The following is a 17386-nucleotide window of genomic DNA, read 5'->3' as shown; positions in this document are numbered from 1 at the left end:
AACAGATGGATGATTAACTAAATGACTGAATTTTTTTTTTTGCAGGCATCACATTACCAGTAAAATATTAAATATGTCTAGTAATTGCTGGTATTGTAGCATCAGCAAAAAAAAATAATTTCCTACACATTGAAGAGACAGGAAAACAAATGGCTGAAAGAATCTGGGAATAATAAGGAGCTCACAAAAACCATCTATATAAATAAACCCATTTCACTAAAAGGCAGTACAACTATGGCACCCGTTTTTGTGACTTTACCCACAAAGCAGGTCAGGAAGCCAAACATGTAGATCCACTACATTGTGTTCCTCTTTCAGCCTGTAGGTCACCCATTCTCATCCTTTTTCATAACTGTTCACTTCCACCTACTCCAATTGAGTAACCTCTCACCTCCTAGGAATAGTTGGTAGCTGTTGATCTACAGAGACTTGTAACATTAAATTGCTGACAGAAGGGCATATATTGATTTCTTAGTTTTTTCACTGTAACTGGGGATGTGTTTTTGGTAGACTGATGTCAATAAATGAATACGTCTTTGGCAGTTCCACTTTTCCTGAAACTGTTCTGTAGGCTCCCTTTGTATTCTCCTTATCTTTCTTTGTGGATCAGGATTCCTGACTTGCATCAAGGCAAATTGAACAACACATATTTTAAAACTGAGTACTGATCACATACAATGATACTTGCTTATACTATCACCTATGAAGACAGGGTGTGTCCAGTAGAGAGTATTAGCTTCAGAAATGAACCAGGTTCAATGTTGGGAAATGCATTGTGGAAAGGTTGTTCTGCTTACAATCCTGCCTCAGAGCCACAATGGTGACAAAATAACAACAAAAAAATAATTATGCCAAAAATAATAATTTAACGTTTAACTTGTATTAAGCAGTTATTCAGCAGGAAAACACCTTTGGAAAGTCTGCAGAGTGAATGCCACAGCAGCAGTTAAGATGCCCAAGCTCATTGTCTCTCTTTCTTTGTTCACGGAGGTGCTCTCAGTACTCCAGCTGTTATCTTCTCCAGGCGCTATTAGAACAGGCAGACATTTGGAGAGTGGAAGATTATATTGAACTGCAGTTTAAAAGTCCCAGGGTTAAGCAGGGCATGTTCAGAGTTCATCATTGGTAGGGTTTTCAAGTGCCTGGGTGTGGTAACCTTTAGACAGTATTGCTGTGGTACATTAAAGTCAATGTTGAACTAGGAGCATCACCCCTTTTAACTAAAAATCTCTGGAAAACAATTCTCAGCATTTCTCCTGGAAATATTTTCATACAGATAGACATACCGTACATACCATAATAGAAAAAAAGAAAAAGTAGTAAAGTATTGTAACGTGAAAATTCAATTAAAATTCTTTCTTACGTGCCTAATCAACATGTTACAAGTTGCCACTCTCCAGAAGTAGAAATGTTTACTAAAAAGTAATATAACACAATAAATGGAAATAAACTATATACTATAGATTTAGAAAGTATTCAGACACCTCCACTTTCTGCACACTTTATTGTGTTGTATGTATAGAGGAAAGATTTAAGTTTTTGAATTTTAACCTTTCTGAAATCATGTTTTCAATTTGTTATTATGGGTTATTGAGTGTAGATAAATAGGCAAAAACAGAAAATTTATCAATTTACAATTAAATCTACAATACAATAAAGTGTGCAGAAAGTGAAGAAGTCTGATGACTTTCTGAGTTCGCTCTATTTTATCTGAAAGAATATTTCATAAGGAAGTTATTAAATACACACTCCACAGTAGTGTACTAAACCATGATTGAACTTAATTGCTGTCCACATGAAACTTGAGACAGATGAGACAAACCTGCAGAAGAGACTGTTCTTGTTTTATTTAATGGTTTTCCAGAAAAAACATGGTTAATGTTCCTGAATTTCCCAAGCCTTGCTTTTTGTTTTTTTTCCTATTGGAACTTTCTTGTGACCTCACAGTCAGCTTGACTTTTCTTCCTCCAGTGTGCATGTATGGGTAAGAGAGGGCAAAGGCTTTCTGCTGTTGACCTAAGGCTCTTTCTTGCTATTTAAGGAAAAACTAGAAGTTTACCTGAAACGGTTATTAATAAATGAACTTGTTAAACAGTAACAAACATGTGAAAGTAATACTTTGGTCAGTTGTAATTTTTCTGCGTTCTAATTTATCTTGGCAAGGATAAAGCATTTTTAAAAACATCAAGCCTTCAGGGAAATATCTAATGCTATGTGGAGTTTGCTCCAGATTCAAGTGAATAACTTCTCTAGGGTGGAGTTCACATTTTTTTGTGTAATCCTTAAACTGTGCCTGACAAATGGCTTTCCTCGTGTATGGTCTGCTAGGCAGTTAACTGTATTACACTTTCTAGCACCCTGTTTAAGCACTATAGCTGCTTTCCATGAGAGATTAGGTGGTGAGATTACCCTGTTGAACAATTTGTTCTGATCAAACAGTCTGTTTGGAAATCACAATCACTAGCAGACAGAAAACGGCTTTGAAGAACTAACCTAAGAGACAGTGACATGTTTAGTCACAATAGCTGCAAGGAGAGAATGAAAAAATATGCACAGAAGATGTAGCTTCTGCTGAATGCAACAGAGTCCCTGTGATGTCCTGGTGTTCACAGCCATGGGTACTACCTTGTTCTGGGTCATCAGTAGTCATGTTCGGAGATGGACTAGCGCAAGTGAAGAGACAGAATAGACTTTCTTTGCAAAAGTATCACAGGTGTTTATTAAACAAAGAATGAAAGTGTCCAAACTGCATCAGTGCTTCAATAAATAAAGTCTACGCAAGACAAATTCTGTCCATGGAAAACAGTTTCTTAGGATGCCCTTGATAAAAACAAAAAAATACCTTGCATACATATATACATACATGCATGCATAAATTAATACCTTTAAAATTACACACACCTAAATTGCCAATTGCAACAGTAACCGCAGCACCTGACCTGCTACCTCATTTGGTGCCCTGCAACCCATTATTGCACCTTGCCCTCAACATGGATGCTGGTATACTGTGGATTCTCCTTTCTTCTCCTTCTGGGGTCGATCTCCATTCTCCTCTGCTCAGCAGATTTCAACATACAGTAGGTGCACCCAAGAACCTCTACCCCAGTCATCGGTCCTGCTTCCTTAGGTAAATCAACATAGCCAACATTCTCTGCCAGCAAATACCTCTCAGCTTAATAGTGCTCACTAGTTTGTTTTTGTTTCATCCTTCCTTAAACACTAACTCACAAATCTTATATTATGGCCACTCCCTCTGATTCTAGTCAATTATGCCAACCATCACCTCTGTCAAATGATTGGACTTGGACTATTCCATGCTCTTACATTCAATTTGCTTTTCTGAGATCTAATTCACCTGTGAATTGCACTAAAACTCATTAAAATTACTAATTAATTAATAAGTACTTGACTTATTACTGTTCCACACAAAAACCAAAGCATCCAATTAAGTGCCAGCGTAGGCATTGTGTAACTGATAGATTAGCCTAAAATCAATGTCTTTCCAGGCACCTCTTGTTGTGACAAAGTCTACAAAGATATCACCTCACTTAGATTAACACTGCTTTATAATCAGGTGAATCTGGGAAGTCTAGCTGAATAGATAGATAGATAGATAGATAGATAGATAGATAGATAGATAGATAGATAGATAGATAGATACAGTGGTGTGAAAAACTATTTGCCCCCTTCCTGATTTCTTATTCTTTTGCATGTTTGTCACACAAAATGTTTCTGATCATCAAACACATTTAACCATTAGTCAAATATAACACAAGTAAACACAAAATGCAGTTTTTAAATGATAGTTTTATTATTTAGGGAGAAAAAAATCCAAACCTACATGGCCCTGTGTGAAAAAGTAATTGCCCCTTGTTAAAAATAACCTAACTGTGGTGTATCACACCTGAGTTCAATTTCCGTAGCCACCCCCAGGCCTGATTACTGCCACACCTGTTTCAATCAAGAAATCACTTAAATAGGAGCTGCCTGACACAGAGAAGTAGACCAAAAGCACCTCAAAAGCTAGACATCATGCCAAGATCCAAAGAAATTCAGGAACAAATGAGAACAGAAGTAATTGAGATCTATCAGTCTGGTAAAGGTTATAAAGCCATTTCTAAAGCTTTGGGACTCCAGCGAACCACAGATAGAGCCATTATCCACAAATGGCAAAAACATGGAACAGTGGTGAACCTTCCCAGGAGTGGCCGGCCGACCAAAATTACCCCAAGAGCGCAGAGACGACTCATCCGAGAGGTCACAAAAGACCCCAGGACAGTGTTCAGGACTCCACCATAAGAAAGAGACTGGGCAAAAACGGCCTGCATGGCAGATTTCCAAGACGCAAACCACTGTTAAGCAAAAAGAACATTAGGGCTCGTCAAAATTTCGCTAAGAAACATCTCAATGATTGCCAAGACTTTTGGGAAAATACCTTGTGGACTGATGAGACAAAAGTTGAACTTTTGGAAGGCAAATGTCCCGTTACATCTGGCGTAAAAGGAACACAGCATTTCAGAAAAAGAACATCATACCAACAGTAAAATATGGTGGTGGTAGTGTGATAGTCTGGGGTTGTTTTGCTGCTTCAGGACCTGGAAGGCTTGCTGTGATAGATGGAACCATGAATTCTACTGTCTACCAAAAAATCCTGAAGGAGAATGTCCGGCCATCTGTTCGTCAACTCAAGCTGAAGCGATCTTGGGTGCTGCAACAGGACAATGACCCAAAACACACGAGCAAATCCACCTCTGAATGGCTGAAGAAAAACAAAATGACGACTTTGGAGTGGCCTAGTCAAAGTCCTGACCTGAATCCAATTGAGATGCTATGGCATGACCTTAAAAAGGCGGTTCATGCTAGAAAACCCTCAAATAAAGCTGAATTACAACAATTCTGCAAAGATGAGTGGGCCAAAATTCCTCCAGAGCGCCGTAAAAGACTCATTGCAAGTTATCGCAAACGCTTGATTGCAGTTATTGCTGCTAAGGGTGGCCCAACCAGTTATTAGGTTCAGGGGCAATTACTTTTCACACAGGGCCATGTAGGTTTGGATTTTTTTTTTCTCCCTAAATAATAAAAACCATCATTTAAAAACTGCATTTTGTGTTTACTTGTGTTATATTTGACTAATGGTTAAATGTGTTTGATGATCAGAAACATTTTGTGTGACAAACATGCAAAAGAATAAGAAATCAGGAAGGGGGCAAATAGTTTTTCACACCACTGTAGATAGATAGATAGATAGATAGATAGATAGATATTAGTTCAGCTCAGCAACTCAGAAAAGTGGATTTCTGATCAGTCAAGCCCTCCTAATGTATATTCCTTAGGTTTGGAGTTTAAAAGGGAAGGATATGTGTGTCTATTTGTTTTGGCCCTCACTATCTCTGTGGCTATTTCATGATCTCACTATGTCTACATGTGTTTTTCTCCCAGTATTTGTTTTCCTCCAGCATCTTCAAAGATGTTGATGTTGCCCATTCCAGATCATCTCCGTTTAAGTGGGGAGCTGCAATACGCTGACCCATTGTATACAGCTATTGCCTTGTATCTGATGCTGCTAGAATAGGCACTCACCTCCTGCTTCCCTGAAAAGGATTAAACAGTCTAAATGAAACAAGCAAAGATGAAGGTTTGGGACACCCTCAGGCAAACCCATATATAATGTATATAATAAATACATTTTAAAGTGTAGTGTGAAAAACATCTACTAATCCTGAGCAGGGTCGCAGGGTGCCAGAGCCTATCCCAGCAAACATAAGGTTCAAAACAGGAAAACAGGAACAATCTCCAGGACAGGGTGCCGGTCCATCACAGGGGAACACACTCATATCGCATTCCCACAAGGGCCATATTACCATCACCTGCCCACCTATTCTGCATGTCTTTGAATTGTGGGAGGAATCAGAGCACCTGGAGGAAACCCATGCAGACATGGAGAGAACTTGCAAACTCCACACAGGGAGAACCTGGAACATAGTCCCTGGTCTCCTTACTGTGAAATGGGAGCACTACCACTGAGCCACCACGCCAGTAATTTCTGTAGTCCAGTTCAGGTTTCCTGTAAATGTTAAAAACAGTACTGCACTAAAAGTACTAAAAGCAAAGTCATCACTCATTTGGACATTTTTGAAAAAAGTGAAAAATATGAGAGCCAGCAATCAGGAAAAGAAGGGTAACAGGATACAGTCAGTCATTGTCCAACCCGCTTTATCCTAACACAGGATCATGGGGGTCTGCTGGAGCCAATCCCAGCCAGCACAGGGTACCTTTTTATGAAAGTGCCTTTTTAATCATAATAAAAGGTACTGTATAACACAGACAGGTATATAGATAGGAAAAAATAGACTATATGAGAGATAGCAGATAGATAGATTCCACAGTAGAATGGTCTACTCTAGGCTTGTTCATTCACTCAATCCAATCAAATCTTTACTTGTCAGCTGCATTCATTACCCTAATTGTGAAACATTAAATTCTGCAGAATTCTGGGTTGATGAAGTTCATATTTGCAATATGGAAAATTCACAAAAGAAATTAATTTTATAGTCTACAGTTCCAGACATCATTCCAACAAAACCTTGCTGCTCTGGCAAGTTGAACATAATGAAAGCAAATCACCAGATCTAAGTCAACAGGCAAATGTTCTCCTGTTTAATTTTCTCCAAAGGAAAATGAGATGCAAATTAAGATAATGTTCTACCATATTTTGTGCTTATTTGTTTGAGATATGTACTTGGAGAGTGCTAGGATAAACAAGTGTAATATGTATTCTCTAAGGTTCAAATCCTGGCTCAGTCACTACCTGTGTGGAGTGTGCCCTTATAATAATACATTTTACTTATATAGCGCCTTTCTCATGCTCATTCATTATGAATGAATTGTGCTCCATCCTGGGTATGATGTTAACCTGTATCCAGCCCTGCAAGCAGGTCCTCAAACTTGCAAGGAAAACTTGGGGTTTGGTGGCAGGACTGGCACTCCAGCTACTGTAAACAAACCTTACTCTGTTCCATTTGAATAAGTGTGGTTCTGAGGTGGTACTTGTTACATGGCTGTGCTTGGGTCCTAAATTGGGATCCTGAGGTGGTTCTTCGTGTGGTGGAGGCAGCAATGTGCTATATCAGTTCATGCTCCCAACCTCCTCCTCCTCCTCCCTGCCTTGTGCCTGAAAGCTCCTAAGCCCCCAGGTTCTGACTCATTTTAACTCTATAATGGAATAGGCCCTCCCCATGGGCTCACCACCTATGGGAGGGGCCAAGGAGGTTGGGTGCAATGTGAGTTGGGTGGTGGCCGAAGGCAGAGACCTTGGCAGTCTGATCCTCGGCTACAGAAACTGGCTCTTGGGACGTGGAATGTCACCTCTCTGAAGGGGAAGGAGCCTGAGCTAGTGCGCGAGGTCGAGAGGTTCCGGCTAGATATAGTCGGACTCACCTCGACGCACAGCTTGGACTCTGGAACCAATCTTCTTGAGAGGGGCTGGACTCTCTACCACTCTGGAGTTGCGCCGGTGAGAGGCGCCGAGCAGGTGTGGGCATACTTATTGCCCCCCGACTCGGAGCCTGTGCATTGGGGTTTACCCCGGTGGACGAGAGGGTGGCCTCCCTCCGCCTTCGGGTGGGGGGAAGGGTCCGGACTGTTGTTTGTGTGTATGCCCACCTTCTGGGGATTCCCTCGTTTTGCTGGGAGACTTCAATGCTCACGTGGGCAATGACAGTGAGACCTGGAAGGGCGTGATTGGGAGGAATGGCCCCCCCGATCTGAACCCGAGCGGTGTTTTGTTATTGGACTTCTGTGCTCGTCATGGATTGTCCATAACGAACACCATGTTCAAGCATAAGGGTGTTCATATGTGCACTTGGCACCAGGACACCCTAGGCCTCAGGTCGATGATCGACTTTGTGGTGTGTCGTGGACTTGCGCCATATGTCTTGGACACTTTCGGGTGAAGAGAGGGGCGAGCTGTCAACTGATCACCACCTGGTGGTGAGTTGGCTTCATGGTGGGGAAGATGCGGTCAGACCTGGTAGGCCCAAGCGTGTTGTGAGGGTCTGCTGGGAACGGCTGGCAGAGTCCCCTGTCAGAAGTAGCTTCAACTCCCACCTCCGGCAGAACTTCAACCACGTCCCGAGGGAGGTGGGGACATTGAGTCGAATGGGCCATGTTCCGTGCCTCTATTGTTGAGGCGGCTGACGGAGCTGTGGCCGCAAGGTGGTCGGTGCCTGTGTGGCGGCAATCCCGGCACCGGTGAGGGATGCCGTCAAGCTGAAGAAGGAGTCCTATAGGACTTTTTGTCCTGTGGGTCTCTGGAGGCAGCTGATAGGTACCGGCAGGCCAAGCGAACGCGGCCGGTTGTTGCTGAGGCAAAACTTCGGGCATGGGAGGAGTTTGGAGAGGCCATGGAGAACACTTTGGACGGCTTCGAGGAGATTCTGGTCCACCGTCCGGCGTCTCAGGAGGGAAGCAGTGCAGTGTCAACACCGTATATGGTGGGGATGGTGCGCTGCTGACCTCACTTCGGGCGTTAGGGTCGGTGGGAGGAGTACTTCAAGACCTCCTCAATCCCACTAACATGCCTTCCAATGAGGAAGCAGAGCCTGGGGACTCTGAGGTGGGCTCTCCCATCTCTGGGACTGAAGTCACCGAGGTGGTCAAAAAACTCCTTGGTGGCAGGGCCCGGGGTGGATGAGATCGCCGAGTTCCTTAAGGCTCTGGATGTTGTAGGACTGTCTTGGTTGACACGTCTCTGCAACATCGCATGGACATCGGGGACAGTGCCTCTGGATTGGCAGACCGGGGTGGTGGTCCCCTCTTTAAAAGGGGACGGAGGGTGTGTTCCAACTATAGAGGGATCACACTCCTCAGCCTCCCTGGAAAAGTCTATTCGGGGTTCTGGAGAGGAGGGTCCGTCGGATAGTCGAACCTCGGATTCAGGAGGAACAGTGTGGTTTTCGTCCTGGTCGCGAACAGTGGACCAGCTCTTCACCCTTAGCAGAGTCCTGGAGGGTGCATGGGAGTTTGCCCGACCGGTCTACATGTGTTTTGTGGACTTGGAAAAGGCATTCGACCGTGTCCCTCGGGAATCCTGTGGGGGTGCTCGGGAGTATGGGGTACGGACCCCTGATAAGAGCTGTTCGGTCTCTGTACAACCGGTGTCAGAGCTTGGTCCGCATTGCGGCAGTAAGTCGAGCCCGTTTCCAGTGAGAGTTGGACTCCGCCAGGGCTGCCCTTTGTCACCGATTCTGTTCATAACTTTTATGGACAGAATTTCTAGGCGCAGCCAGGGTGTTGATGGGTTCGGTTTGGTGGACTCAGGATTGGGTCACTGCTTTTGCAGATGATGTTGTCCTGTTTGCTTCATCAGGCCGTGATCTTCAGCTCTCTCTGGATCGGTTCGCAGCTGAGTGTGAAGCGGCTGGGATGAGAATCAGCACCTCCAAATCCGAGAGCATGGTCCTCAGCCGGAAAAGGGTGGAGTGCCCTCTCAGGGTTGGAGGAGAGATCCTGCCCCAAGTGGAGGAGTTCAAGTATCTCGGGTCTTGTTCACGAGTGAGGGAAGAATGGGCGTGAGATCGACAGGCGGATCGGTGCGGCATCCGCAGTGATGCGGGCTCTGCATCGGTCTGTCGTGGTGAAAAAGGAGCTGAGCCGTAAGGCAAAGCTCTCAATTTACCAGTCGATCTACGCTCCTACCCTCACCTATGGTCATGAGCTATGGGTAGTGACGAAAGAACGAGATCGCAATACAAGCGGCTGAAATGAGTTTCCTCCGCAGGGTGTCTGGGCTTTCCCTTAAAGATAGGGTGAGAAGCTCCGTCATCCGGGAGGGGCTCAGAGTAGAGCCGCTGCTCCTCCGCATCGAGAGGAGTCAGATGAGGTGGCTCGGGCATCTGATCAGGATGCCTCCTGGACGCCTCCCTGGTGAGGTGTTCCGGGCATGTCCAACCGGGAGGAGGCCCCGGGGAAGACCCAGGACACGCTGGAGGGACTATGTCTCCCGGCTGGCCTGGGAACACCTTGGGATTCTCCCGGAAGAGCTGGAAGAAGTGGCCGGGGAGAGGGAAGTCTGGGCCTCTCTGCTTAAGCTGCTGCCCCCGCGAGCCAACCTCGGATAAGCGGAAGAGGATGGATGGATGGATGGAATAGGCAGGTTCTAAAATAAATGAATGGATGGATTTATTTTCCAGAGTTCAAATGAGTTTGGATTCCACTAGGTGTTCAACTCTATTAGCATCATGAAGCATTAAATACATATAATTTTCTTTGGCAATAAACATTCCAAGTATTTTGTATTTGAAATATACTTTTCTAACTCTGTGAAAGGGATCTGTTGTGTAACTGTCAATTTTACTAAAGCCAAAAATTCCCCTCATAAAAATCTCATTGTATGCTGCATTGTCATGTTGGATGGATACGGCGGGATCAGAGCAGTCAGTGTGAAAAACCTAATGTCATAAAGATGTCTGAACATATCTGAGTAATCTCTAAATTAAGCATACAAGGTGTCATTTGATAAAAATAATAAATAATAAAAACAATATTACCTGTTAACCTAGAAAGTCCTGTTATTATTGAAGGGAACAAGCCTGCTGTGAAGAAGAGATGCCCCTGCAGTCAGAAGCCGATTAGTCACTTGAGTTGATGGAGGTCTCCTTTGGCTCAACTGGTGAGAGTGGAGCTGAGTTCTTGTACTGGGAGCCCACTGGGGATGACCTATTTGGGGTTGTGCTGCCTATATATTAAGAGAACCTGCTTTTACTACAGTAGATGTAAAACACAAAAAGACATTATTGACATGAAAGTACTGCACTTGTCAGGTCAATTTGGTTGCAGGACTATTAACAGCAGCTAAATCAAGCAATACAATAGTAATCGATACTTAGAAACTGTGTTAATATATGCAGACTTCTGAATATTGCATTCCTTTTTTCTTGATCCTATATGAGTGACTTAATGTGATTCTTTTGCACAAAATCCTAAGGCTATTGACTCTTTCTGCTTCCTGCTTTCTTATTGTGAATGAGTTATTAGGGAAATTGGATTCATTTAATGAACTTAGTACCTGTGCCACTACAAAGGCATATCATTACAGATGTTGCTATGCCAATAGTCATTCTAACAAATACTTTTGGAGCTCTTTTGCAAAAAATTAGGATTCATTGTGTATTGATTAAGTTCCAAGGAAGCTTCCTAAATTGTGTTTATCCGTGCTGCAAAACAAGATGATTTTTATTAATAACAGGATGCCATGGCACATTAAGGAAACAAAATTAGGCTAAACTTTTGTCAGTGAACTACCGCGGTGGGGTTGTGAATTATCTAAAAATGCTTTATGCTTTCAGTTTATAATAATGTAATGTGCAATTTCAGCTATACATTGATATCTATAATTATTTCTTAATAAAATGCTTCATGAAAGTGACCACAGACAAAGAGCCATCCATCTATCTTCTGTCTGCCTTAATCCCTCAGTCATGTGGAAGAATTCATAAAACACCATTCTCAATGCTGCTTAATCTAAATCAAGAGTTATGGGTGGTGAGGCTTACTGTGGAAGGAAGGCAGGAATCAGCCCCAAAGAGGACAACAGTCTACCACAGGGCCAACTGACATATACTGTACATATACATTGCCGGGTATGTACAGTAGGAGGGCACACACACACACACAGGCAGTAAATCCAGGACTCTGAATCTGTGAAACAACAATGCTAAAAACTGTGCTATATATTGTGCCACCTTATCATAAAAGATGCTATATAAAAAGAATCTGAATTTAGCATTGGCCATCCTATTTTGAGGTGTTCACAAGAAATGTAATGATTTACAAAGTGATTTAAAGCGTTCACAAGTAATTCTTATAAATAAATTCTAACTGATCTGTTATCAGCCACTCATTTTGGAACACACTTTTCAAGTTCAGGGTCAGAGTAGGCCAGAACCTATCCCTTCAGCATCAAGTTCAAGGCAGGAAGGGTACACTCACAATCACTGAGAAAAAAAATGCTGCTGCAGCTAAAATATTAATAGTATTAGTGACAAACTAATGCTTCTTTTTTTACATATCCCTAATAGTAGAAATCCATGTCAGAAAAAACATTCTGGCATCACCTTGATAAAGTAAAGGATGCTGTCTGGTAAAAAGTAGGGTGTTTCCCTATGTTCTGTCTAAATTGCCCATTATAACCTGGTCATTTTGGACCCCTAATCATCCCCCATGTCTAACTGGCTAATTACCCCCCTCAGCTATTTACCGTCTAATAGCTAATATGTGGTGAATGTACTGTTGCAAAATGGCTGCCGTCACATCATCCAGGTGGATGCTGGACATTGGCAGTTGTTCAAGTGGCTCCCCCCTCTATGTAAAGTATTTTGAGTGTCTTGAAAAGGGCTATAGAAATGCAATATTTTCTTCTTCTTCGCACATGTCTATTATGCTGAATGAATAGTTTTAGTGATCTGCCTTAACCTGAAAAGCCAGAATGGAATCAGATGACGTTAGTTATCTTGTGGAAATTCTTCAATGAAGATAATAATAATGGTGTGTACAGATGTGCTTCCAAGGAAAAACATTACCAGAAAGATTAAGGTTACCACTGTTCTTCACTAAGTACCATATTTGAGAATCACTGAGGTGAGTCTAAATTCTGTGAAGCAACACAAATCTCACCACTTCCTTAAAACTCTTCAGGTTTGTGTCACGATATATTCAGTAAATGGAAATATGTCATCTCTACACTATCGACTTCACAAAGGTCAGTGCCTGGTCTCCACCAGTAGACGGCGAGCTTGCTAAAAGGCTCAAGTTGCTGCCTTCATGGATCTTGGATCAATTCACACATTGGCCAACATCTGTATCAAAGTTGCACATTGGCCCTGTATCTACAGCTATGCTGGCTTTCTTGGTTCCATCTGATGGGACCTCAGAGGTTAGTGCACCATACTCTTGTGAACACCCATGTAGACTTGCTACCTACTGTACACTGAACATTTTCTTTTTTTCCCACAAAGTTTCAGGAATTGGCAGAGTAAGTGAACATCTGGTAGGCTGATTGTTTGGGACCTAGAGGTATTCTGAGGGAAAATGATCTACAATCTAGCATGGTATGTCAAAGCTTAGGAGTCACTTAAACTTGAATAGGCACCACACAGGGCCATCAAGTAGTGCAACGGTATAGATGCATGGATAACGGCAAAAACCACAGAAACAGCCTCTGAGATTGTGAGTGATAGAGAAGGAGAGGGACAGGGTATGCATTGTCAAATATTAAAAAGCAGTTGTGACTTCAGATCCCACTACTGACACTGTATGACCATCAGCAAGTAACTTCAGCTGCCTGGGCTCTAATTGGAAAAACAAAAGAAATTACATACTACATTTACATTTATTTATTTGGCCAATGCTTTAATCCAAAGTGACTTACAATACTTGAGATACAATTGGTTACATTTCTTGTGTATTTCCAATTGGAGCACATGCAGGTGAAGTGACTTGTTCAGGGTCAGTGGTAGGATCTGAACCAACTGTATCTCAAATGTTGTAAGATGCCATGGATAAAGGTGTCAGCTAAATAAGTAAATAATAAACAATAATAAAATAAACACAGTCTGATCCATTTCAACTAACTTTTAAGGGAAAGAATAAGAGTGGGAGGATAATATTGAAAAACGCTACTCTAGCAAAAGTTATTTTCACAATATTGGGCATTCTCAGCTGTTAAGGTAAAACTAAGAAACAATAAAAATAGAAACACATCAGCCGATTTATTTATTTGAAGTTATTATCAACAAAACGCAAACATCTGTCGAGAAAGGTTAAACGTTTTTCCACTGGTGATCTGTACATTTCAACGTCATGTTTAGAATAATTACAGGCAGCTAACAGTCACCAGCTCGTCCTAACTAAGATCGGGCCACATGTGGCGTTGCTTTGCGGTGCTGATTAGTTGCTATGCTCGTCTGTCGGGCTAAATCACAATTAATCACAAAAACATACCGTCGTTTATTAACTGACTGGAATTCTGTAAGGGATTCATCTTTACCTGATACATCTGCTTTGGATGCTTCCATGCTGCCCCATATACTGTACATTCAGAAGTGGCGTCAGAGTTTGCTCTCCGTTCCGGCTGCCCGTATGCAGTTCACCCCGGTGCTGCAGATGCTGTCCAACAACCACCCTCCGTCACAAACTGCAGTTCATCGGAGACACGTAAACTCGAGGCGACTGCGTGCGGGCACAAGGGAGACTTGCGATCCTTTAGGATGAAAAACGCTGGACGAAGTCGACACTTGCGTGCAAACACACACGAAGCTACATTGAAACTGTGAGTTAACCTATTTTTGCGGGTGTAGCAGGAAGGCTCAGTTGCATACTAGTGAAACGTTTAAATACAACAGTGGGTTCAAACTTTGGACGATTCATCCATATTACCGCAACGCTAACCGCTGCGCCACCGTATAGTATTAGTGCCACCTTTTCTGTTATATTGAAGCTGTGTCTAATGTGCCACCCAGTTACAGTTCAATCACGTCAAGATTCCCACCGATGACAACACACCTGCTGCCCAGGGTTTTTTTTTTCTTCTTTAGCAGATCGTACACCCACAGCGAGTCAATGAATTGAACAGGCACATTTTTGGGATGAGGAAAGAAAGCTGGAGTACTCGGAGAAAACGTACAAACTCTACACAGTGGCTGGGTCGGCATTTCAACCCACTCTCCTGGAGGTGTGAAATTGCAGATACCCTGTATAACCATTGCGCCGTCTGTTACCAATGTGTTTTGATCTTCAACGTTGTTATTTTCAGAACATCTTCAATTAAACACAACTTCGATTTTTTTTTACTGCAGACTAATAGATATGATTTCAATGCTATTTTTCACGAAGTAGAATCTAATTTAAAAAGTGCCAGCCATCTGCGGACACCCTGAAGTCGTTGTGACAGAATACAGACATCAGACAAGCTGCACATTTTGATGCTTCACTGACGAAACGATGCGCTGAGTGACGCTCTTAGCTGATCTTGATTCTTTATAAGTGGAAAGACGAAAGCCAATCGCGATCCTCTTCTTTATATGGAGGAGTGTGGAGGGGCTGCTCAAAGATATAGCCTACCTAGCTCAGAGATGAGAAAAATACAACCCATTTAAGAACGAAACACGAAAACACACGCGGATCTTTTCTGGTGTTAACTTTTTTCTTTTGATTGCGTTGGATGCCAAACTCGGAGCTGCCAATGTCACTCTTAAGCGTCTACAACTAATCAGAGAACAAACGAAGAGAGACAAGCAATACCGCAACCCCTAGGAAAGAGGGCTTCTGCCTCCCCATCAGGTCCTGCTCCACTTGCACACAGGTATGTCACTTTTGTTGGACAAAGCGCTGCCGGCAGTTAGAGCAGCAGAGTCTCTGCCACATGGAAAGCCTGAACAACGAGACGCAGGTTTCGGCTGGCACTGTTGGGGAAAGCGCCGACCTCAGCGTTCGGATTCTCACAGGATGCGTTTTATTTCTGCTGATCGTCTCCACGCTATTGGGAAACACGCTGGTCTGTGTCGCGGTCGTTAAATTCCGGCACTTGCGGTCCAAAGTCACTAACTTCTTCGTCATCTCCTTGGCCGTGTCAGACCTCTTTGTAGCTGTTTTAGTAATGCCTTGGAAAGCTATTACTGAGGTAGCAGGCGGCTGGCTTTTTGGCAGTTTCTGCAACACCTGGATCGCCTTTGACATCATGTGCTCGACAGCCTCTATCCTTAACCTGTGCATCATAAGTGTAGACCGATACTGGGCAATAGCGAGTCCTTTCAGATACGAGCGTAAAATGACCCAAAGGGTGGCCTTCATTATGATTGGGGTTGCTTGGACGCTTTCCATTCTAATCTCGTTCATCCCAGTTCAACTCAATTGGCACAGAGCGGAGGAATTAGAGCAGGTGGCACATTTCAGCAACCAGACTGAAAATTGTGACGCCAGACTTAACAGGACATATGCGATCCTTTCGTCTCTGATCAGCTTTTACATTCCCGTGGCCATCATGATTGTCACCTACACTCGGATCTACAGAATTGCACAGACTCAAATCCGGAGGATCTCCTCCCTGGAAAGAGCGGTGGAGCACTCGCATCCGCACGCCAGCGACTGTCCCCACGAAAACTCGCTCAAAACTTCTTTCAAGAAAGAAACCAAAGTTTTGAAAACTCTCTCCATCATCATGGGCGTCTTTGTTTTCTGTTGGATGCCCTTCTTTCTACTGAACTGCATGGTGCCCTTCTGTGACTCCCCCGGGGAGCCGCCATGTGTCAGCCAGACAACCTTTGATATTTTTGTATGGTTCGGATGGGCGAACTCGTCAGTAAATCCGGTGATATATGCACTGAATGCAGATTTTAGAAAAGCCTTCGCCACCATCCTGGGCTGCAATCGTTTTTGTTCCAGTACAACAGTGGAAGCGGTGAACTTCAGCAATGAGCTGGTTTCCTACCATCATGACACCACATTTCAAAAGGATGCTCCGAACATCTTTAACGCGTCTCCGCTCTCCAACGCGGAGGACCAGCCAGGTGACGAGGAGCCGTTCGACAAAACGTCAGTCAATTCACAGAGATCCCTGGGCCACAAGAACACCTTGCTGCCCGGAGTGCAGTTTGAGTGCGAGGCGGAGATCTCGTTAGACACGATCACGCCTTTCACCTCCACGGGGCTGCACGAGTGCGACGCGATTCCCGGACAGATCCGAGAGGAGTAAACGGGTATCTCTCCGGTCACCGTTGGTGCAGCTGGAACATACTTTACACAGCATGGGAATCTAAATAAGAAAACGTCGCGCCTTGTTAAATGGCCAATGTCTAATAAATAACTTAATTTGGGGTAAAATAATTCCTGAGTGGATTTTTTAATGAGTGCATATTACATGAGGCGTTATGAACCTTAGAATTTCTTTTGGCAAGGGTTTCTTTTCCATCTTTTAAATGTTAATTTCCGTCCATCAGTCTATCGAATTTATGAGAATAATTTATGATAAGCCATTCCATATCTATCTATCAATCAATCATAGTGTTTTTCTCATCTATCTATCTATCTATCTATCTATCTATCTTATATAATGCATTTCCATCTATCTATCTATCTATCTCTTATATATTGCATTTTCTATCTATCTATCTATCTATCTATGTTATTTAGTACCTTTTATAAGTACCTTTTATGATGGGTAAAATGGAACTTGCAATTTAATTTGCATTGGGCTCCTTATTCAAACATCTGCTTATAAACCCTCCAACGTTTTATTGTGGTTAGGACTTGTTTCGTAATTACATATTGTTTAAACAACTGGTTAACACTTTAGCCATAAGAAGGACCAGTAAGGTGGTACTGTGCACTTTCA

At 43.0% G+C, this 17386-nt stretch overlaps 1 protein-coding gene across 1 annotated transcript; it reads left to right on the top strand.

Moving 5' to 3' along the window:
* The first annotated feature begins 15022 nt into the window (after positions 1-15022).
* Positions 15023-16864, top strand: LOC120519044 (D(1C) dopamine receptor). The gene has a single exon (XM_039742125.1). It carries the CDS (start codon positions 15419-15421, stop codon positions 16745-16747), a length of 1329 nt encoding a protein of 442 aa, XP_039598059.1. The 5' UTR covers positions 15023-15418; the 3' UTR covers positions 16748-16864.
* Positions 16865-17386: the final 522 nt, after the last annotated feature.

Source organism: Polypterus senegalus, chromosome 1 (assembly GCF_016835505.1).
Source record: "Polypterus senegalus isolate Bchr_013 chromosome 1, ASM1683550v1, whole genome shotgun sequence".
In the NCBI taxonomy this organism is placed as follows: Eukaryota; Metazoa; Chordata; class Cladistia; order Polypteriformes; family Polypteridae; genus Polypterus; species Polypterus senegalus.
Note: the sequence above shows the minus strand (reverse complement) of the source record. Positions and strands in the feature narration are given on the sequence as shown.

Excerpts from the sequence above, each read along its gene's own strand:
- LOC120519044 (XM_039742125.1), top strand. The coding sequence starts at position 15,419 with ATGGAAAGCCTGAACAACGAGACGCAGGTTTCGGCTGGCACTGTTGGG.